This window comes from Cetorhinus maximus, chromosome 9, assembly GCF_964194155.1.
Source record: "Cetorhinus maximus chromosome 9, sCetMax3.hap1.1, whole genome shotgun sequence".
Lineage (NCBI taxonomy): Eukaryota > Metazoa > Chordata > Chondrichthyes > Lamniformes > Cetorhinidae > Cetorhinus > Cetorhinus maximus.
The window spans coordinates 87650408-87674191 of record NC_135887.1 but is presented as its reverse complement, the minus strand read 5'-3'; the positions used below and the strand labels follow the sequence as shown (position 1 = coordinate 87674191).

Here is a 23784-nt window from a genome sequence, read left to right as displayed (position 1 = left end):
AGAAATCAGGTGCAAGAAACTCAAAACCCAGGTCCTCATATTCATACACCAGCTGAGGAGAGTCACAACTCAACACCTCAGAGGTACCAGCCTAGACAAGAGGTGAGGTCTATGGGCTATTTGAAAGATAAATTTTCATCCTCCAGAATGCTACTGCCACCAGGCAATCACCCCCGTCCAATGACAGTTCATTCCAAAGGTTAAAACTCACCTCATGCTTGGCAAAGGAGAGACATGGGCCGATATCCTCCTGGTAAATCCTCTCCAAGAACGGGCAAGCCTTATCCAGGGTTGGTTCCTCCTTCCATGCCTGGAACTCATCAAACAAAATCAGGTCGATCTGTAAGCAGCAAGGCAGGGGCATCAGGAACAGAAGTGCAATAGCTTTTAAATCAGAGCTCCCAGCAGGCAAGGATCTCCTGCCCAATATGCAGTCAAGGTGACTTGTATTCTTCCTTTCTCCCCCGGCAATGCTGACCCTCACTGTTGTGCAACTCCACAGGCATTTGGCACACTTAGCACCTCAGTAACTATAGCCAGAGAATGCTAACAAGAGAATGCAGCATAGCCAAGCACAATCCTGTCCTAATGGGTCAATGAAGGAGGGCTGTGCCTCAATCACTAATGGATTAATGATGGAGGGGTATGATCCAGTCACTAATGGGCTAATGAGGTAGGTGTGTGACCCAGCCAATAATAGTTAGTAGCAGAGGCAGGCAATGCCTTGGAGTCAGAACAAACTGCTGTAAGTAACATCACTGCACACAGACCTGCTCTTAATCCAGATGCGCATTTGAGTCCTCCTCTTTTTCAAACTTTCTGTTTCTTTCTTCCAGTGATCGTTCTAAATATTTGCTGCTGGTTACTGGGCAAGAATGTCAACATCAGAGGAGTGGGACTCATTCAAGAAGGAAAAAGGGAGAGTACAGGGCCAACATATTCCAGTAAAGACAAAAGGTTGGGATCAACAAATCCACGGGACCCTGGATGTCGAGGGATATACAGGATTGGAGAAAGAGAAAAAGGGAGGCTTATGGCAGATACCAAGAGTTAAAAACAGTGGAAGTCCTAGAGGAGTATAGAATGTGTAGGGGGGGAGCTTAAAAAGGAAATTAGGAGAGCAAAAAGGAGGCATGAAAAAACATTGGCAGGTAAAATAAAGGAAAATCCGAAGTTATTTTACAAGTAAATTAAGAGTAAGAGGATAACTAGGGAAAGAGTAGGGTCCATTAAGGACCATAGTGGTAATTTGTGTGTGGAGCTGGAAGACATAGGTAGGGTTCTAAATGAATACTTTGTGTCGGTGCTCACAAGTGAGGGGGACGATGTGGGTATGGAATTCAGGCAGAAGGACTGTGATATAATTAAAGAAACTAGCTTAGAAAGGGAGGAGATTCTAAGTGGTCTGGCAGGCTTAAAAAGTAGATAAATCTCCAGGCCCAGATGAAATGTATCCAGGTTGTTGAGTGAGGCAAGGGAGGAGATAGCAGGGGCGCTGGCAATAATTTTTAATACCTCTCTGGCCACAGGAGAGGTGCCAGAGGACTGGAGGATAGTCAAAGTGGTACCGTTATTCAAGAAGGGAGGAAGAGATAAACCAGGGAACTACAGGCCAGTCAGTCTAACCTCAGCAGCGGGGAAACTATTGGAAGCAATTCTGAGGGACAGAATTAATCTACACTTGGAGAGGCAGGGATTAATCAAGGACAGTCAGCACGGTTTTGTTAAGGGGAGGTCCTGTCTGACCAATTTGATTGAATTTTTCAAAGAGGTGACCAGGTGTGTGGATGAGGGCAATGCATTGGACGTAGTCTACTTGGACTTCAGCAAGGCTTTTGATAGGGTCCCGCATGGGAGACTGATAACGAAGGTAAGAGCCCATGGGATCCAAGGCAATTTGGCAAATTGGATCCAGAATTGGCTGAGTGGCAGGAAGCAGAGGGTGATGATCGAGGGGCGTTTTTGTGACTGGATGCCTGTGTCCAGTGGGGTTCTACATGGATCGGTGTTGGGTCCCTTGCTGTTTGTGGTATATATAAATAATTTAGACTTGAATGTAGGAGGGTTGATCAGTACGTTCATGGATGACACGAAAATTGGTGGGGTGGTAAATAGTGAGGAGATTAGCTTTAGATTACAGGAGGATATAGACGGGCTGGTCAGATCGGCTGATCAGTGGCAAATGGAATTTAATCCGGATAAGTGTGAGGTGATGCACTTGGGCAGGACAAACAAGGAACGGGAATACATGATGAATGGTAGGACCCTGGGAAGTACCAAGGATCAAAGGGACTTTGGTGTGCAAGTCCACCCGGCCCTTAAGGTAGCGGGACAGGTAAATAAGGTGGTTAAGGCAGCAGATGGGATACTTATATTCTATGCTTCGGCTAATAATAGGTAAGAGCAGGGAGGTTATGTTGGAACTGTATAAAACGCTGGTTCGGCCACAGCTAGAGTATTGCGTGCAGCTCTGGAATCTGCATTATAGGAAGGATGTGATTGCACCAGAGAGAGTGCAGAGGAGAGTTTTAGTTATGAGGAGAGATTGGATAGACTGGGGTTATTTTCCCTGGAGCAGAGGAGATTGAGGGGGGACATGATTGAGGTGTATAAAATTATGAGGGGCATAAATAGGGTAGACAGGAAGGAACTTTTCTCCTTGGTGGAGGGGTCAATAACCAGGGGGCATAGATTTAAGGTAAGGGGTAGGAAGTTTTGAGGGGATGTGAGGAAGAATTTTTTCATCCAGAGGGTGGTGGGAATCTGGAACTCTCTGCCTGAAAGGATGGTAGAGTCAGAAGCCCTAATAACATTTAAGAAGCGTTTGGATGTGCGCTTGCAATGCCATGGCATACAAGGCAAATGGGCCTAGTGATGGAAAATGGGATTAGAATAGTTAGATACTTGTTTGACTGGCGTAGACGCGATGGGCCGAATGGCCTTTTTCTGTGCTGTAGACCTCTATGACTCTATCATGCCAAATTAACAATCTGTGCTGTAAATGTCACTCAGAGAAAGCTCTAACTCCTCATGTATGTCACTTATAGTCAGCAGACAGAGGAGACTTCCAATCTATTAGCCTGGGCTGGAGATGAATCCACCCCACCACAAATCCTTTTTATCTTTTTTAATTCCTCTTGATATTAAGCCATTTTACAAATTAATTATTTCAGAGACATACATAACAGGTCATTCAAAGCACAAGGTGGCAACAGTACCTGATGCTCCTGCATCGACGATGACTTGGAAAGATGCTCATACGGCTCGGGTGTGACATAAATCGCCCTCCCAGGTACAATGCAGAGCAGCAGAGAGAGGAGAGTGGGCACTCCTGCCTTCAGGAGCACCATGAAAAATCAGTGTTAGTAGAGTTAGAGTATTAGAATAAAGAGACAGGGAATTGACCAAGAGACCAGAGACAGACTCAGGGTAACACCAGAATCACTTCATTGTGAATGCAACTCACTGTGTCTTTAAAAAGGTGAGCAGTTGGGGGGGGGGGTACACAATGTGGGTATTAGAGGGGAGAGAAGAGAGTGAGAAAGCAGCCAGAACTTTAACCAGCAAATAATGGGATAAAGCCCAGGTCGATGTACAAATTCAGATTTTAAACTGATTTTTCACTCATTTTTAGTTCCAAATCCAAACACTATTCCCTCAGTAAAATGGTAAATGTCTTTGAGTTCCGTCAAAACAATGTCCTTTTGTGACCTTTTGTACAGAGATGCTTTACACATTCTTTGACCCTTGCCTATGAATATTGCCAAGGGTCTCCCAGTACAAGGTCAGGTTATTTGTTGGTTCAAATAAAAACAATACCACCCCACCAAATCTAATTAGTACTGAGCCCTATGGATTCAAATTTGCTAGTGGCAGTGCCATTATAGTTATACCATAGAGAGTGATAGGGCTCCAACTCACTCAATTTTTACAACCCTGGGGTCACCAACATTATTTTTTTTTTAAATTTATTCTTTCCTGGTATGTGGGCATTGCTGGCTTGGCCAGCATTTGTTGCTCACCTCTAATTGCCCTTGAACTGAGTGGCTTGCTAGACCTTTTCAGAGAGCAGTTCAAAGTCAACCACATTGCTGTGGGTCTGGGGCCACATGCAAGGATGGCAAATTTCCTTCTCTAAGAAAGGACATTAGTGAACCAGATGGATTTTTAAACACGATCACCATTACTGAGACTAGCTTTCAATTCCAGATTTTATTAATTGAATTTAAATTCTACCAGCTGCCATGGTGGGATTTGAACCCAGAGCATTGAATTACTAGTCCAGTGACATTGCCACTACGCCACAGTCTCACCAAGTTTGGATGATGGTAAACAAGACACTGTTTGCTCCTACAGAGCAGGATAACTGATTGAGCCTTCCCTCCACAGGTGGGAGCACAGAGATCCTAACTCAGCTCAGCTGACTGCCCCCTCCCCTCTCCCTACCGAGCTTTGGAATAATGCTGTCATGAGAAAAATCAAATGCCAGAGATTACAATGGTGAAATGAGGTTAATGGCTGAGCTTTAAAAAGCCCCAGGCATTGAGGCTAGAAGCCAAGAGTTTCAGGAATTTTATTATTATGATCAGGTTGTGATGGCAGCACACAAATAAATTAGAGAAGTTTGGTTAGGAAGCTTCCATTTCAGACACCCATGCCTGCCTGCTTGAAACTAGGCTCAGGGGCAGTGGGCAGTTAAAATTGGCAGAACATTTCCAGGGCAATGTCATATTTATCAGACAAGGTACTGAATCACAAACCCACTTGGAGGGTCATGTAGCTTTACTCAGTCAGAGCAAGACAAGTAAGCAAAGAGAAACAGACAGGAAGGAGGGAAGGCAGGCAAGCGAGACAGACAAGACACCCAGATCTATTTTCACACTCACCTCCCTGCCGTCCTTGCTGATTGGCTGTAACTGGGTATTCTGTGTTGCTGCCGTGACGATGGCACTGCTCAAGCTTTTGTTGCGACTGTGACCTTTCTTAAAGACAGCCTTTGAGGGGCTCTGGAGCTGTGGGTGCAGCTCCCTATTGGGAGAGGATGGTGTAGATGTAATTACAAGGGTCTTCAGTGCAGTTACCTCAGCCAGTAGCACATCAATCTAAGATGGGGTGAGGGAAGAGGAGGCAGAGAAATCAACCCAGTTCCCAGTCATCAACAATATTCCCAGACAATGGCCAAAACATCTTTATTCCTTTCAGTGAATTTTAAGCTTAAACAAGGGCAGGGATGTTAATACTGGGGAATGGGATATCTGAGATAGACGATGTTCATGGAGTGGATTTTAACCCTACCTGAAGGGGCAGGATAGAGGGAGAGTTTCCTAAATTGTCCCAAGGAGCTCCTGCTTCCGTCCTTTCTCCCATTTTAATTTGCTCTTCTGAACACATTTGTTGAACACTCACAGTAAACAGACAACATAATTCTTGGATCCTGACGATTTCAGAGCTGCAATTGCTATTTTAACGAATGGTGAGGAAGATACTGAGGCTTTTTTTCCCTATTGGGTACCATACAGGTGCAGGAGTCAGGGTCAGATGAGGCCCAAAAAGATTTTTTTTTTTTAAACTTCCATTACATGTCGAGCAACCATACCACCTAGCATTTTTTCAAGTTTCCACACCTGTTATCCTCCAAGTGTAACTGACCATTAGAATCATACAATGATACAGCAAAGATAGCCAATCAGTCCATCATGCCTGTGCCAGCTCTTTTCAGAGTTATCCTGCTCTTTCCCCATAACCCAGCAAATGGTTTCTCATTCAAGTATTTATCAAATTACCTTTTGAGCACAATTGAATCTGCTTCCACTACCCTCTCAGGCAGTACATTCCAGATCATAACAATTGTGTAAAATTGTTTTCTCCCCCCAATGCTGCCTTTGGTTCTTTTGACAATTACCTTAAATCTGTAGACTCTGGTTACAGAATCTTCCACCGCAGGAAAATCTATCAAAACCTTTCAAAACTTTTTGAATACCCTTCTCAAATCTCCTCAATCGTCTCTGCTCTAAAGAGAGCAACCCCAGCTTCTCCAGTCTCCATATGAATGCTTTATCCCCGGTACGATTCTAATAAATCTCCTTTGTATCCACGCCAAGGCCCGGACATCCTTTCTAATGTATAGGGCACAGAATATCAAGCCGTGAGCTAACCAGTGTTTCAAAAGGTTTAGCATAGCTTGCTTCATTTTATAAAAGCACGAATCCCTTGTCCCTTTTAAATCAGCCTTCTCAACTTGTCCTGCCACCTTCAAAGATATATGTGCACATACACCCCCAGGTCTCCAAGTTCCTGTATCAAATTTAAAATTAGGCCATTTATTTTATATTGCCTCTTCTCATTCTCCCTAACAAAATTAATTATTTCACACTGCTCTATTCATTAAAATTTCATCTGCCACATGTCTGTTCATTTCACCAGTTTGTTTACATCCTCCTGAAGTCTGTTATGATCCTCCTCACCACCTGCTACACTTCCAAGTTTCATCTGCAATCTTTGAAACTATGCCATGTTTACCCAAATCCAGGTCAATAATATATTTTTTAAAAAGCAGTGACCCCAACACTAACCCCAAGGGACACCATTGCATACTTCGACCAGTTTGAAAAATAACTATTCATTACAGCTCTGTCCCTTAGCCAATCTCAGATCCATGCAGCCACTGTCTCTTTAAACCCACGGGCTTCAATTTTGCTAAGAAATCTATGAGGAAGAGGGGTTTCAGAGATCCAGCAGATGCTGCAACGAAGCCTGAAGCTTCTTGACCGTACTCAACACCACCCCAGGACCTACATGAATAGCACCTTTAACAAGTACCGGAGACGACATCTCTCACAACACATCTACTGCACAATGACCTGTGGTCAACACCTAGGATCAGGGACAGCCCTTGCTGGAGAAGCGAAGGTTACCACAGCTTGAAGATTTCATGCTGCTGATCCTACTGAGTCACCCTATGAGGCAACTGCCACGTCAGGTGATTTTGCAGGACACAAGTTTGACCACATCATGGGGAGTGGTTACCTACCTTCCCTTGTGCTTCCTTGAGTTGTTTCTCAGCTGTGGCCTGTTTAGTGTTTGCTTCCCGCACCATCTTATGTGCCTCCTGTCCATAAGAAAAGAAATTATTACTGACCGCAAGCTACGGGTGGAGGGCATAGGTCAAGAGTGGGTCGGGGAGATTGGAGAAGTTAGGATTAAAAATGTGTGTCAAGTGCCCAAGCCTCAGGTCCCAGAAATCTCAGACTAGGTCAAAGGACACACAGCTTCTTTATCAACAACATAGTCAGGGTTCTTAATGGGTATGGGTCTGTAATGAATCTAATCTCACCACTCTACTGAATCTCAGCTCTGCAGGAGTTCCTCAGGGTAGTGTCCGAGGCCCAACCATCTTCAGCTGCTTCAATGAGCTTCCTTCCATCATAAAAAAGGTCAGAAGTGGGGATTTCACTGATGATTGCACAATGTTCAGCACCATTCGCGACTCCTCAGATACTGAAGCAGTCCTTATCCAAATGCAGCAAGACCTGGACAATATCCAGGCTTGGGCTGACAAGTGGCAAGTAACATTCGCACATTTGACCATTTCCATCGGGAGAGAATCTGACCATTGTCTCTTGACATTCAATGGCATTACCATCACTGAATCCCCCACTATCAACATCCTGGGGGTTACCATTGATCAGAAACTAAACGGGACTAGCCATATAAATACTGTGGCTACAAGAACAGGTCAGAGGCTAGGAATCCTGTGGCGAGTAACTCACCTTCTGACTCCCCAAAGCCTGTCCACCATCTACAATGGCACAAGGCAGGAGTGTGATGGAATACTTTTTACTTGCCTGGATGAGTGCAGCTCCAACAACCCTCAAGAAGCTGGACACCATCCAGGACAAAGCAGCCCACTTGATTGGCACCCCATCCACAAACAAACATCACTCCCTGCACCAAAAGAAAAGTGGCAGTAGTGTGTACCATTTATAGAATGCACTGCAGCAACTCACTAATGCTCCTTAGCACCTTCCAAAGCCACAACTGCTACTATTTAAAAAGGAGAAGGGCAGCAGATAGATGGGAATGCCACCACCTAGAAGTTCCCCTCCAAATCACTCACCATCCTGATTTGGAAATAAATAGTCGTTCCTCCATTGTCACTGGGTCAAAATCTTGGAACTCCCTCCCTAACAGCACCATGGGTGTACCTACACCAAAGGGACTGCAGTAGTTCAAGGTGGCAGCTCACCATCACCTTCAAGGGCAATTAACAATGGGCAATAAAAACAGGCCTAGCCAGCGACACCCACATCCCATAAATGAATAAAAAAACTCTCCTGAATAGCTGAGTTGAGGGGAAGAACTTGATGAATTACAAAGTTTATAGAGAATTATGGAGGAGTCTGGGAGACAAGCAGAAACTAAATCACCGAATGCATAACTCACGAGCACAGCCAATGCTGGCTACAGGAATGGCTTAATTTCTGGAACCCCAATGAGCAAAATCTTCTTACAGTCCCATTTCATCAGTTTATAGTTGTTGTAAGGACAATGTACATGATAGTTAACCTTAACACTGGCAACCTCAACACTGGGAACCTCCCTGAACCCAAACCCACCTGACTGAGGAAACAAGTCCTCTGGCACCACACACACACACTTGGGGAGATGGGCCCTTGGCTGCCATCCAACTGGCGAGATCAGGAGCCCTCAGATACTGCCTGCCCAGGGAGGAACACCATCAGGCATCACCCATCCCGGAATAACTAATATCCGACATCAACAATTGGCTGTGGAGTTGGCAGTACCTCAAAGAGACTGGCCGTCAGCTCCTCCAGTTCCTGCTCCAACTGCTCCCGCACTTTAGATAGTTTCTCGCATTCTTCATCCTTCAGCTTCAGCTCCTCAAAAGGGAACAAAGACATATGTCACACAGTCACATCAGTGGAAGGCTACCCGCAACAGCTCAGAGGGTAAATGCACTATCTAGTACAGTCTTGAGCCAGGAATGACTCCTGACTCTAACCCACTCTGGCGCTAAGTTAGCTTAACAGGCCCAGGGTGTGAGCAGATGGACAATAATTGTTCTCCACACCACGGCCTTGACTCATGTTCCAAATCACTGTCCAGAGACTCTTAAGTATTTGTGCAGGTGGACATCAGGTGAAGGCAGTGCGTTCAGCTATAATGTGGAAAAGGGTTGTCATCAATGTCTAGACTCACTGTAAAGAATGGACATGTAACAAGGTCTGTGAACAGTGGCCCAGGATGACTTAAAAGACGACAGCTAAAGGGAGGATTTTTTTTTAAAAGAACAATGAAAACATTCTTATATTGCAGAGGAGGATCACCTGTGGCAATGCTCAAGTTAGATGATGCACTATGGGCCAGAAAAGGTTATACTTTGTAACACATTTTATAGTTAAGATGGAATTGCACTTAAACTGAACTTTCACATTCCAGTTACAAAGTCAAATTCCTGGAAATGGGCATTTCATGAGCTCAATTAAAGGCTAACTGCTGGTCTTAGTAAGCTTTATCAATTGATTCACAGCTGTTATTAAACCCTCAGCTTTTCCCTTTGAGGTTATCAAGTAAAAGCAGCAGGATTGATTTTCATTCTTTATGCTTTTTAAAGGTGATCATTGATTGATTCGCTAGTTGTGAGCAGCTGCTGGTTTCGAATGTAATATTTGTGTAACACCTTCAACTCAGATGGACAGATCTAAAACCTTTAGATACATGATGATGCAGATATAAAGTAGAGGGTTTCTCCACCACTTGCAGTTATAATTAGCATATGCCCAAGAATGGTGTGATAACATTTCTTTCCTCTGGACAATAAACTCAATCACTCCTCCTCTATTCTGTTTGGTGCTGCACTCCTCCCATCTTTCACTTCAATTCACAATGAACTATCTGAATTCAGTTAGTCCAGTGCAAATGGTTGAAGTTGGTTTTAATCACATACAGGGCTGCACCCTCTTACCCTCTGTGCCTTCGCCAGCTCCTCCTTTAACCTCTCCGACCCTTTCTCCCGTATTTCCACAGAGGAACTCCGTAGCCGGGACAGATGGTAGGCATTGCGAAGCATCTCCTCACTCATGGGCTCAGAGTTTTCCTGCTGAGCATTTGCTGCATGCTGCTCAGACTCAACTTCATCGTCCACGGGCATTGCCTCCTTCCAAGTGCTGAGCACGCTTTTACTGGCAAAACACTGGCTTCCAACTGCTTGCTTTTGATCCCTGAGAGAAAGCCAAATGGGAATTCAGGTGATACACCCAGGCCATTGGAGCGGCTCAACCCCAGACTGAAACCACAGCACTGCATCAATCCTTATCCAGATACAAAAACTAGAACAGACAGAGGGGAGACAATGAGAGAGAAAAATAAAAGGAAATGGGTGAGAGATACAATAAGGGGGAAAAAAAGAAAAGGAGAGCATGAAATTGAAAGAAAGAGACCATAAAACCAAGATAGAGAAAATAAAGATATTATAGAGAACGGGAACGAGGGAAAAAAGAGAAAAGAGCAAGACAGTAGCAGAAATGTCAAGGGAAAGAGAGAAAGACAAAGAATGAACAAACTCTACCTAAAAAGGAAACAGGGAGGGGGGTTATGGGTCCACACATCATTTACAAACCTAAACAGTGACAAACAATTGTAAATTGGCTTGCACCTGTGGCATGTTATAGTACCCAGAATAAACCCTCCAAAACAGGGTCAATACAGTTCCTGTGACAAACACTAGAGGGCGAGCATACTCCACAGATCCAATGGATATCTGGGGAGTTTTATCCCGTGTTCTTCCCTTGTCTCCCAAAGACAGACTGATTCCTGCTGAGGTATAATTCTCAGGCACCATCAACTCTATGATAGCTCACCTAACCCAGCCATTCTTCTCTCATCTGCATAGACAGACTATGCAAGCTATAGGGGGGCTCAAGTAATTGTCATTCCTTTGGGCGTCATGCTGTTTATACCAGGATGGAGGCTGCACTCAATATTTCTAATTTCAATGCTTCTTACATAATTGTATCCAAAAAGTGGGATATTCTTAGAGATTTAGAAACACAAGTTAAACGACTCATGTATAATGCAAACACTCACTGCCAATTTACATGAATGAAGACAAAGGTTAATGGATTAAATGTGTTACTGTCAAAATTTATCAACCTTTTGTCCTCCCTTCATTAGTGCTGTGTGGTAATGCAGGCTCACTCTCAGCATCCTACTCAAACTCATTCTTTCCCAGAACCTCAGAAGTTGGTGAATTTTTTACTTCCCCCAATATTTCCATCATCCTACAATCTGCAGGCTTTTTAAACCCAAGCTCTATATCAACCAACCATTATTTCTTGATTCAGTTCACCTTCTCTCCTACTCTTCCTAATCGGAGCACTTTGGACTTTTCATCTCTATTGTGGGGGGGAAGAAAAACACAAGAGTGGATAAATATCTACAGTGATGGAAGTTTGTTCATTAAAGCAGCTGATCCATACAGACCACAAGATGCTAGAGTATGAGGCAGACCAGCATTTCACCACAGCAGTCTGGAATAAATACCATTTCATTGTGGGAATTTTTATTCAGCTCACCCAAGACATCTTCTCATTTGTACCAGTTTTTGAGGGGTGGGGGTGGGGGAGGGGGGGGCAAGTTGTGGAAGGCATGGTGTTTGTGCCTTCCCTTGTTTTTTTTTTAATCTGCAGAATGTAGGAGAAAGGAGAAAAGTCCAGTAAAGACAGGGCAGATTTCACTGTAATGTCCCTACTGTATATACATATTGACCCTCATTTATCATGTGTATCAGCTTAGGTCATGAACAATGGTCCCCAAGCAAGCTACAGGATGTAAATGGTGTCCATGGATCTGAACAGCAGAAAAGGTCAGTACTTTCAGGAGAGGGGGGGCAGAAAGCTGGCCAAATAAAAATCTATACATTACCAGAGAGACTTTCCAGCAACTCCCTGGGCTGGTGACCCACAGGACTGGTGACTCACCGGAATCACCTGAGTCACAGTGAAGATAACATAGAGACCACTCCACCCCCCAGGCATCTGAGCTGGGAGGGTTGCCAGTGGCAATATCAACAGATCCTAGTCTACTGGGGCTACAGCAGTGCGGAGGCTCAGGCCTTTTGGTGCTACTCTATATTCAGGCTAATAAAAGTCTTATTCAGCTCTCAGAGGCACACTGTTAACCAGGCAACGCAATACAGTTAATCTCCCAGATAGACATTTCTAAATAAAGATTGTGTGCATGCATTCTCTCTCTCTCTTTCCCCTGGAAGAGTTGGACTGAGTCAGAGAGGTATTGGGATACTACATTTGTTCTCAGTACACTCAAGTCAGCCATAATTCTTATTCTGCAAACTACATTTCTGATGCAAAAATGCATCAACAGCAAGAGAGAGCAGGATCAGGCTCAGCAAAATGTCTGAGCTAGAATCCAGACTGCTGGTTCTTATAGAACTATAAACCAGCAAGAGTCAGCACCTGCTGCAGAGGAAGGGAGAAAATTAAGAGCTGAAATGCAACCAAACCAAACGCATGGGAGTTTTTCACATTAACAAGTTAAACGGCTGTTTACTTTAAGTGATGTAAGTAACTTAACACGTATCTTCCCATTTTAGGAAATAACATGGGACAGTGAGCAGCAAAAGGACCACCAGTGCAGTCAGCTACAGCGGAGCACTGATCTTGTCCTTTCCACCTCAAGCATCAGTTCGTCGAAAGAACAAACAGATCAAAAGACAGCACAACGTGCAACGTCCACATACAGGCCAAGCTGGATAAGAAAAAGCTGGATAAGAAAAAGCTGACCATGACTTTTTTTTTTTAAAAAGCTACTCAACTCAAAAATAGCCCTATAACTTGTGAAAACAAGTAACTACAGAGAAATACAAAGCAATGGGTATATCCAACCCGTCACCTTCACTACAGGGGGAAGAAAAAGTACAGTTCACAAATGACTAAAGGAGACCTGAACACTGAATATACTAGATTCGCATTCTAGGAAGCTCTGCTGTCCTTCCCTCCCCAGGAATTTTGTGCATATATCTGATGAACTTGCCAGCATTTTGAACCTTCCATAATTCTGTCGTATAGAAAAGAAATATTTTTCCTGAAAGAGTTAGTGGTGTCAAATAAAAAAGAGTAGCTGTATAGACTTCAACGAAAATTTACAGGAAGCTATACCCCAGGCACATCATGTTAATTTGAGCCAAAATCCTGTACAGCACACTTCTCCACAATCATCCCAAGAGCAGCGCAATCAGAAAGCAAAATCACAATGCCATCTGTTCCAGCCATTGGCCAGGATCGAAGTGGCTGAATCTTGTTCCTAAGTTCCAAGACAGACAACAGGTGGGGTCAGGGCCTCTGCCCACCATTCTGATCCCATATCAAATGTCACTATAGCAGGTTCTGGTCAGCAATGGTCCCAAGTGATATCCAGGTGTTCCAGCAATGGGGACTGCAGCACTGAAAGGGGGAGGAAGGTAGTTTAAAAGGGGCCACAAGGGCACCGAAAACTGAAACAAATAATTTACTGCAGGCCTCATCTAGGCAATTGGAGCCAAAGTGGCCACACTGCCAATCTCATGGCTGGCAACAAGAGGGTGCTGCTGGGTGGAGTTGGGTGGAGGAAGGGTTTGCATTCCACAGTATCTCCTCAAAAGGGCAGCATAGCAACAAACCTGGCAATGCTGTATGCAGCACCCCAAAGACTCTAGAGCAGATGCATGTGTGTTTAGTTCTGTCTTGGTGGCAGCCCCTTTAAAACCCAGTCACAATACACAAAAGGAGATTATTTTTCACTATTGAGCTCTATCTGCTGTAACTTCAGGGGAACCACCACAGAAATCCCATGTTTACACAGTTTTTCCTGGGTTTGGACCACTCTCTTGCCAAGTTACAGACGAGGAAATTATCACTCTGTACATACAAAGTTAGTTCAAAACATTAGTAATTTAGTCAGACTACAAAAAGTCTTCCTTCCATTTCAAAACGCTTAGAATATTTGTTTCTGCAAATAACTATAGGCAGCTACCTTAACATCCATCATTGGGAAAATGTTGGAGTCTATTATAAAAGGATGTAATAGCAGAGCATTTAGAAATGCATAATCTAGAATTACAGAGTTAGCAAGGCTTCATGAAGGGGAAATTATGCCTGACAAATTTATTAGAATTCTTTGAGATAACAAGCAGGATAGATAAAGGGTAACTAAGAGGCACAATATATTTGGATTTCCAAAAGGAGTTCGATAAGGTACTGCACATAAGGCTACTTAATAAGATAAGAGACCATGGTGTTGAGGGTAATATATTAGCATGGATAGAGGATTGGCTAACTAATAGAAGACACAGTTGGGGTACGGGTGGCATTTTCAGGATGGCAACCTGTAACTAGTGGAGTGCCACAGGGATCAGTGCTGGGGCCACAATTATTTACAACATATATTAATGACTTAGATGAGGGAAGTGAATGTACTATCGCAAAGTTTGGGGATGACACAAAAATAGGTGGGAAGGCAAGTGGTGAGACACAAGGATGTAGACAGGTTAAGTGAATGGGCAAAAACTTGGCAGATGGAATATAATGTGTGAAAATGTGAGTTTATGCACTTTGACAGGAAGAATAGAGGAGCTGAATATTATTTAAATGGAGAAAGACTGCAGAAGGCTGCAGCACAAAGGGATTTAGGGGTCCTCATGCATGAATCCCAAAAAGCTAATATACAAGTTCAACAGGTAATAGGGAAGGCAAATGGAATGTTGGCCTTTATTCAAAAGGGAATGAAGTATAAAAATAGGGAAGTTTTGCTAAAACTATACGAGGCACCAGTTAGACCACACCTAAAATACTATGCACAGTTTTGGTCCCCTTATCTAAGGAAAAATGTACTGGCATTGGAGGCAGTCCAGAAAAGGTTCACTGGGTTGATCCTGGGTAAGGAGGGATTTTCTTATGAGGAGAGGTTAAGCAGGTTGAGCCTGTAGTCATTGGAAATTAGAAGAATGAGAGGCGACCTTATTGAAACACAAGTTTCTTAGGGGGTTTGACAGGGTAGATACTGAGAGGCTGTTTTCCCTTGTGGGGGAGTCAAAGACCATAGGGTAGTCAATCTGTGGAATTCTTTACCTCAGAGGGCTGTTGAGGCTGGGTTGTTAAGTATATTCAAGGCTGAGATAGACAGATTTCTAATCATTAAGGGAATCAAGGGTTATGGGGAAAAGGCAGGAAAATGGAGCTGAGAATTAGCAGGTCAGTCACGATCTCATTGATTGGCGGAACAGACTCGATGGGCTGAATGGCCTACTTCTGCTCCAACATCTTATGGTCTTAAATATAGATATTTGTTTACTTTGACATAGCCATTTATTTAACAAAGTCAGAAACAATTTCCGATTGTGCAATCCTCTGCCAGTTTTTCTAAATACAAGACAGATTCTGTGGGAGGCACACTGCAATAGTGGTGGGACAGAACAGGAAAGCTTTTAACGGTTATTATCCTGGGAATGCTACTAAAAGCTATTAGAGCTAGCCAAAGTGCTACGGAACTCAGAGTCCATGAGATGGTGGCTGACCTCAAGGTTTGAGGGCTAATAGGTCATTGGGGGTAAGGGAGTGAAAAGAGCTAGCACATCTCCATCTTGAGGTGCCCTCATGGTATTTTTAACATATCTGAACAAGAATTGGTCACAGCTGCCAGGCCACCATTGTGGAGGGCTACCACCAGGAGACTGCCTCCAGACAGCTGCTGTGTTGCCAATACTGTAGGGAGCACACAAGCTGGCGAGCAGGTAGCCAGTCCATGTCTGACTTGCCCGTCTCTAAAATGGCTCGAGGTTGGATGGTGCTGGCTATCTGGCATACCCGCCAGTCGTACAAAATTATGTGCCCTCCCATCCCCATCAGCCCTCGAAAATCCTGCCCTACAAGTTGAGGGAGGAGATGACCTCAAGACCCACAGTGCTACTGGTTGGATGCAAAGGTCCTTACAGTCAATGGCACCAATCTTCAACTAGCTTTGCAATATCCCAGTAATTGCCGAGCCTATTTCCAAAGGTCATTGGCAGACAGGCCTGCAAGACAAGGCCAAGTTGCTTACTGGCAGTTTGCCAGCAGCCTGGCTCAGGTACCTACTGACCTCAAGGTATGCTTGATCCAATACCATATCAACCATTTTATACTGTATTTGTCACATTTTAAAAACAAGTCCCATGATTAACTTTAACTGACTCACTAACAAAACAATTTTCTGTTAGGTAACTTGAGGGGAGCTCCACCCCCATCTCCGCTCTATAATGGGCCGGAGGCGGCCATTTCTACAGCTGTGGATTGAGAGGTGTAATCACACCCCATGCTCGAGAGACGGAATAACATTTAAGTGAGGTTGCCACAGTGCATTTAGAAGCTGGATTTAACACTGGCCAGCCAGATTTCCCAGGCCTTGGGCAGGAGCTGCCAGGTCAAGAAGGCAAGCACATTTTATAGCACTGCTCATGGGCCAGGAAGAGCTACAGTGCTTTCCCAGCTCTGCAAACATCATATCTGCTGCAATCAGCCACCCCCCCACAAAGGTGGGTGGCCACCACGCAAAGACTGTCCCCTTTCCCTCCCAAATGAAGGTCTGACCACACTGTTCCCTTTGCCCTCCCAAAGCCCATCCACTCCACAATCTCTCCCCTTCCTGCCTCATTCCCTATTGTCAGTTCGACCCTTCATTAACCCTCCATTTTCCCCAGTTGCCATCCCAAATGCAGCCTTCTCCAGCTGACCGTCTGCCAGTCTATCTCTCTAGTCAGCTGCCAAACAGGAAATGGTGGAGAAAGAAGTAATGTTGATCCTGCCGTTAAATTCAACAGGACCTCTGTTCCCAAGCTCTCCCCAGCCTTGCAAACAAGTTGTCCCTCTCCATAGATACAGCCCTCATCCCTCCTGTGAAAACTGTGTCTCCCCTTTACTTTTACTAAACTATCCTGTTCTACCCAACTCTAGTTAGCTTCCCAGTAATTTAGCAGAGAACCAGTTATTTTAAATCCCACATAAACATACAAGACACACTTTACAATAATGCTTAGCTTCTGCAGGAACTCCATCTACCCAGAATGAGGAGTCTTGAAAAGGAAGTTAGTCAAGGTTAGGCAAGGACAGTTGATTGACAAGGAGGGAGGGGCCAGGGTCAGGATACAATGACAAAGGGTAGAATCAGAAGCAGTGAAAAATGATTTAAAATAAAAGGAACTGAGGAATGTGTGTGTTAAAGAATTTGGAATAGTGGAAGGTTCCCCCTTGGTAGAGAATAAAAGTTCAGCATAACTTGCAACAACTTATATAAGTCAAAGCAAGTTTGTAACTTATCTCAATATTCTACAAAACAAAAAAGTCTGAAATAGTGGAATATCAAGGATTGAATAAATTAAGGAAAATGCAATAATATTTTCAGTGATCAAATGTCACATGGTCAAACCTCCAGCAATGTGTCCAAAGTTGGCATCTCCAACCCATGACCAGGGCTCGTAGCAACTAAAAGACTGGATCATGATTTTTCTGGAATTTGTTTACTTCATTTCCTGAATCGCAAGTGGGATTTGAGTGGACTGTGTCCTGCTAGTTCATTAATTCTTGGAAAAAAAGTTACTAGGCTATGGGAAAAATGCAGGGTTGCAAGATTAATTAGATTGCTCTACCAAAAAGAGCCAGCACAAGCACAATGGACCAGATAGCCTCCATTTGTGCTGTATTATTCTTATGGCACATTTCAACACTTGTCCAAGGAGAGTTTAGAATTAATTTATAATAAAAAAGTGGCTACTAAATTATATTCGGTTCACGAGAGATTAAATTCACACAATGCACAAGTGTCTAGGGATGTAGATTAGTTTTAGACTAAATTCTGTTTTTCCCTATATACATCAATTCAAGACAAATGGAGTTCATTAAGAGAATCCAGTAGATATTGACATCCAATATCTCCAAATGGTTTCATTCTTTTGAACCTAATGGGAGATAGCTGTGGAAGCCCAGGTCTCATGGTAGCAGTGAGTGGCCACTTACATGGAAAGGTCATGCGTTGGACTGTGTCTCTACCTGGTAAATTAGTCTACAGAAACTTGGAGTGGAAGGCAGATGCAGAGAGAGAACTGAAAGGTTAGAGCTAACTATCAAGGATTTTGCTAATCTGTATAGTGGTATGCTTCATTATTTACTGTTATGAGAAGCATCATCAAGTAGATTGAAATTCAAAGTGAACTATATTCTATTTGTTCACACTGTTTTCCATGAACAATGTTGTCCAATAGTACTTTAGCACAAGTTTGGAGTGTGTCAATCAGGTCACCATTTTCACCAAAATACAAGCAAGGGATGGTGAATCTTGGAATAATCTCCCAGAGATGAACTGGGTTTGAGGGGCAGAACCAAAGGTGAGCAATGCACCCTGCACTGTGACTGCAACTCCGTCAAAGGATATTTTTAAAAGCAGCAACTAAGCATTACACAGGAACCAGTTGTGGTGTAGCAACTAAAATATTTCAACATGCTTTCACTTCCTTCAATGAGGGGGCCTCTTTACCACATACTATAATGGATCTAGGCAACACTTTTTTTAATGTTATGCATTGTTTTTCTTGTTGGGTTTCCAACATGCCCACAGGTTCTGTGAGGCAGAGTCTAGAGCCACATCCTCAGCCACAGAATCCTAATGCCCATCTGATTAAAATTTCTCACCTGATGAGCAGCATTCATTCACCACATATCTGTGGTTGATTAGCCACATATGGCAAGTGAGCATATTGGACAATACTGAAGTAAACCAGCTTAGTTTACAATGGCTTCATTTCGCTAGAATTTTTAAAATCAACCTTTGGAAGGTTGACATGTGGGACATGTGTGAGCTTAACAGTTGTTGAGGTGAGTTCTTTGGTCTTGAACTCTAGGTATGTGAATTGGTTCTTAGACAGGCTGTAGACAGAGTCTGGTATCTGCTTAACACTTGTCTATGAGGACTACATCTAAACAGGTTAGAGAGTAGGCACATATCTCCTAGGCATGATTCCAACCTCCCTCTCAAGGGAGAGTCTAACCCATGGCTGGCTGGGGTCAGTAGTACATCTACGTCATACATTAACAAATCCCACCTTTAAACCTTTATACTACAACAATCACAAGGGTTCAAGTTGGTGTTGTTGCTATGGCCCATGTTTTCAGCTGCCAAGGCCCTATACACTGAAAATTCTTTCCTAAATCTCTCCCTCTCTCTACGGCTCATTCTTAACCAATATCCTCCTGTGGATCAGTGTCAAATTTTGCTTTATGACGCTTGTAAATTGTGCCTTGGGATATTTTACTATCTTAAAAGGCACTATTATAAATACAAGTTGTTGCTATGGCTATTGTGGGATGCTGGATATTGGGCACCAAAGGGCCATAGCAGCAACTCGTAATGCTGAACCTGACAGAATATCAAATTCAGCCTCAAAATTTACAGGTTTGGAGCTTTTAAAAAAAAAAATGGATCAGTTCATGGACCATTGATTTAATATTGATACCAAGGTATTAATACTGAGCTCCACATGATGTTACAACTTTTAGGACTATTTTTCTTCAAGAAAAGTAATTAAACATTAGAAATATCCCTGATCATTTTAGAATAAAATGTTCAATTATTGAGAGAAAAAAAATTAATCCTAGTTAGAGAGACAGTGACATTTCTGTCAGCACAGCTGCTAATTTGCACAGTTTCAGTCAAAAATACTGTTCTTGTGTCTTCACAACCTGCTTCTTAGTTTGTCCACGGTATACCAGGTGTCATGAACAGCCAGTGCACATTTCTATGGAGAGTCACAGTGATCAATGGGACAATTAAGGAGGGAGTTCCACAAATACCCCATCTTCCATGATAGCAGAGCACTGCATGTGAATGCAAAAGACATGGCTAAAGTGTTGACAACAGGTTGAAGTGCTGGGCGGATGATCCATCCTGACCTTCACCCAAGACCCCTCCCTAAAAACAGATGCCAGATTTCAGCTAATTTGTTTCATTCCAGCTGATAAATAGTTGAATGCACTAGATACAGCCAAAGATAGATCCCAACAACATCTCAGATGTAGTTCTGGAGCCTTGTGCTCCAGAACTTGCTTCACCTTAAGCCATGCTGTTCCAGTGCAGCTAGAACACTGACATCTACCTGACGGTTGAAAATTTCCCAGCTATATCCTTTCCACAAAAAGCAGGACAATTCCAATCTGACTAATCATTGCATTCCATACTAGCCCACCTCACACCCCCTCCCCTCCTCTAGCCCACTGCCCCATCTTAGTGTTCAGCAAAGTGATGGAAGGCGTTATCAACAGTGTCATGAAACAGCACTTACCCAGCAATAAACCACTCACTGACACTCCGTTTGAGTTCTGACAGAGCTATTCAGCTCCAGTCGTCGTGACAGCCTTGGTACAAGCGTGGGCAAAAGAATGGAATTCCAGAGATGAGGCGAGTGTGAATTCAAGACAGCATTTGACAGAGTGTGGCATCAAGAAGCCCTAGGAAAACTAGAGTCAATGGGAATCAGGGGGAAAACTCTCCACTGGCTGGAGTCATGCCTAGCACAAAGGAAGATGGCTGCGGTTGTTGGAGGTCATTCATCTCAGCCTCAGAACATCACTGCAGGAGTTCCTCAGGGTAGTGTCCTAGGTCCAATCATCTTCAGCTGCTTTAATGACTTTTCTTCTATAAAGGTTCTGCAGGTTTTCTTCTATAAGTGGGAGAGTCTGAGTTATTTTCAGCACAGAAGGACACCATTCGGCCTATCAAGTCCATGGCAGCTCTTAGATCAATCCAGTCAGTCCCACTCCCATATTCTATCCCCATAGCCCAGCAGGTTTATTTCCTTTTGAAATCATTGATCGTTCCCACTCCCAACATGCTTGTAGAGTTCCAAGTCATTACCACTCACTGCATAAAATTAGAAAAGCTGGGATTGTTCTCCTTGGAGAACAAGAGATTGAGGGGAGATCTGATGGCAGTGTACAAAGGTTATGACAGGTTTGGTTAAGATAGACTAGGAAAAACTGTTTTCCAACAGCTAATTACACAAGGACTAGGGGCACAGGTTTAAGGTTTTGGCCAAGAGATGTAGGAGGAATGTTGAGGATGTCCATTGATTGCAGAGTCTTCAAATCCCATTCAACTTCTCAGGTAATGAAGCAGTTCATGCCTGCATGCAGGATGACCTGGACAACATGCAGGCTTGTGCTGAAAAATGGCAAGTAACATGGTGCCACACAAGTGCCAGAAAATGACTATCTCCAACATGAGTTAGTCCAACCATCTCCCCTTGACATTCGATGGCATCACCATCACTGGGTACCCCACCATTGACCAGAAACTTAACAGGAGCATCCACTTAAATACTGTGATTATAAAAGTATGCCAGAGTCAGCAGGGAATTCTGCAATTATTGTTCACCTACAGGCTCCCCAAAGGCTGTCCACTATCTACAAGGCACAGGTCAGGAGTGTGATGGAATACTCTCCACTTGCCTGGATGAGTGCAGCTCCAACAACATTCAAGAAGTTCAACATCATCCAAGACAAAGCAGCCCACTTGATTGCTACTTCATCCACCACCTTAAATATTCACTCCCTCCACCACCAACACACAGTGGCAGCAGTGGGTACCATTTACAAGATGCACTGCAGCAACTCACCAAGCCTCCTTCTAAGCCCACCACCTAGAAGGACAAGGACAGCACATGCATGTGAATACCACCACCTGCAAGTTCCCCTCAAAGCCACTCACCATCCTGACTTGGAGCTATATCACCTCCACTCCTGCATCATCACTGGGTAAATATCCTATTCTGAAATTCCCTATTAGCACTGTAGCTGCACCTACACCACACCGACCACAGCGGGTCAAAGAGACAACTCACCAATGCCTTCAATTGAGCCATTAGGGATGGATAATAAATGCTGGCCTTGCCAGAGATCTCCATACCCCAGGAGTGAATTTAAAATTTCAAAATTCTAACATCCCTTAGTGGTGTGCCAGATGAAATAAGATAATTCAGTACAGCCCAGAGTACAGTCCTTTCATAATGTCAATGCATAAGACACACATGGTCACCCCCAAAGACACAAAAAGTAGTAGGCACACACAATTACTGTTTTCTACCTTCTGGCAGCTCTCTCTCCTGCCTCTTCAATGGTCTACCATTTGAAGCTTGGGTTTGTTGGCAAGAAGCCAGTGTTCATCAAGTTTCTGCCTCGCTGTCCTCCCACTCAATCCAGTTCTGCATCTCTCGGGTTGCCACTGGGTCCTACTGCTTGCTGATTATTCTTCCACACATATGTGAGGAATTGGCCAGGAAGGCTAGCCGAGTGCTGCAGTCACTTCAAACTAATGTAAATCATTTGAGATTCACCTTCAAAGAGCTGCAGAGGCTGTGTGTTGAATTACAGTCTGAAATAGACTGCCAGCTACTTCAAGCAAGAACGGTTGATCTCTACCCATCTTTCCATAACAGAATTGCAGGAAAGGCCACAGTTATATGGTAACTGCACAAATCTAACTTATTTGTTATTGAGTGAGATTCCAGGAATTGTCATTTGTGATTAGGATTCATTATTGTGAATATTTTTTAGGAAAACTGTACACCATTGGACTGGATTATGAGAAGCACAGCACTTGTCTTTTTTCCTGATCTTCTGTCTTTCAATCCCTGCAGTACTTCAAGTCAGCAATCTTCATTTATGAGACTAGACAGTGAAAGGAGGGACTATCATAGATAAGCCTAATGGTCCCATATCACTTCCAAGCTTTTGCAACACAATGGAAATGGGCTGATTTTCCTAGATCAGGGGATATGAGCCCATTTGTAACAATCCTATTGCTGCCCAAATGAGGCTCCCAATCTCTGGCAAGTTACCTAATCTCAACTAGGACAGTGGTAGGGAAACTACAATTGGCTTTTGCACCCTTCAGTTAGTGGTCAAAAATCAATGAGACATCCACTTAGATGCTAAATAGAAGTTCCCTCTGCACTTTCAAATACTCCCAGAACAGGTAAGCGTACAGGCAATGTGTCAGCTTGACTCAGCTGGTGACACTAGTCTGAATAAATAACTGTGATCCACTGCAGGACTTAAGCATATGACATAGAACTGAGGGATTGATTCAGCTGAAAAAAAAACTGAACTTTGGATATTAAAATAAACCCTCAATGTGATGATCCTATCTACTATTCAAGTTTGCTGTATCATGACTAAAAACTCTCTCTCCCTAAAACAACACCAGTTCTCAAATAGATTAACTATCAGTGTTATTTGTCTCTTACTGAGTGTAACCTACTCAACTCAAATGGAAGGGAAATCAGCTGGGTTCCTTTACAGGCAGGCACTCCAATCCTCCCAATTTTCTGATATTTATTGCATCCAGATAGTCCAGTGTAGGCCCAGGAATGCAGTAAGTTGTTACTATCTGGATTGCACTGTTTGGAAGGATGGTGGACACAGTTTCAATGGTAGCTTTCAAAACTGAATATATACTTGAAAAGGAAACATTTGCAGGATCTGGAGAGAGTGCAGGGGAGTGGGACTAATTGGATTGCTCTTTCAAAGAGCCAGCACAGAAAAGATGTGCAGAATGGTCTCCTTCTTTGCTACATGATTCTATGAAGTATTGAGGTTTTTTTAAAATCTTGCAGCTGCTTGCAAAGTAAACTGACAGTTATAAATAAAATTAAGCTTAGAGTAAGAGAGAAAAGTAGAGAGAAACATC

General features: G+C 43.5%; 1 protein-coding gene across 4 annotated transcripts in view; it reads right to left on the bottom strand.

Moving 5' to 3' along the window:
* rab3il1 (RAB3A interacting protein (rabin3)-like 1) overlaps nt 1–23784 on the bottom strand; it is a 70990-nt gene that overhangs the window by 15924 nt on the left and 31282 nt on the right. For all 4 annotated transcript variants that reach the window (XM_078549043.1, XM_078549044.1, XM_078549046.1 and 1 more), the window contains exons 2-6: nt 9986–10241; nt 8805–8900; nt 7031–7108; nt 4887–5102; nt 212–340 (exon numbers count right to left, since the gene is read on the bottom strand). In XM_078549043.1, the coding sequence (XP_078405169.1) occupies nt 212–340; nt 4887–5102; nt 7031–7108; nt 8805–8900; nt 9986–10241 (775 nt within the window). The remainder of the gene's footprint in view (nt 1–211; nt 341–4886; nt 5103–7030; nt 7109–8804; nt 8901–9985; nt 10242–23784) is intronic.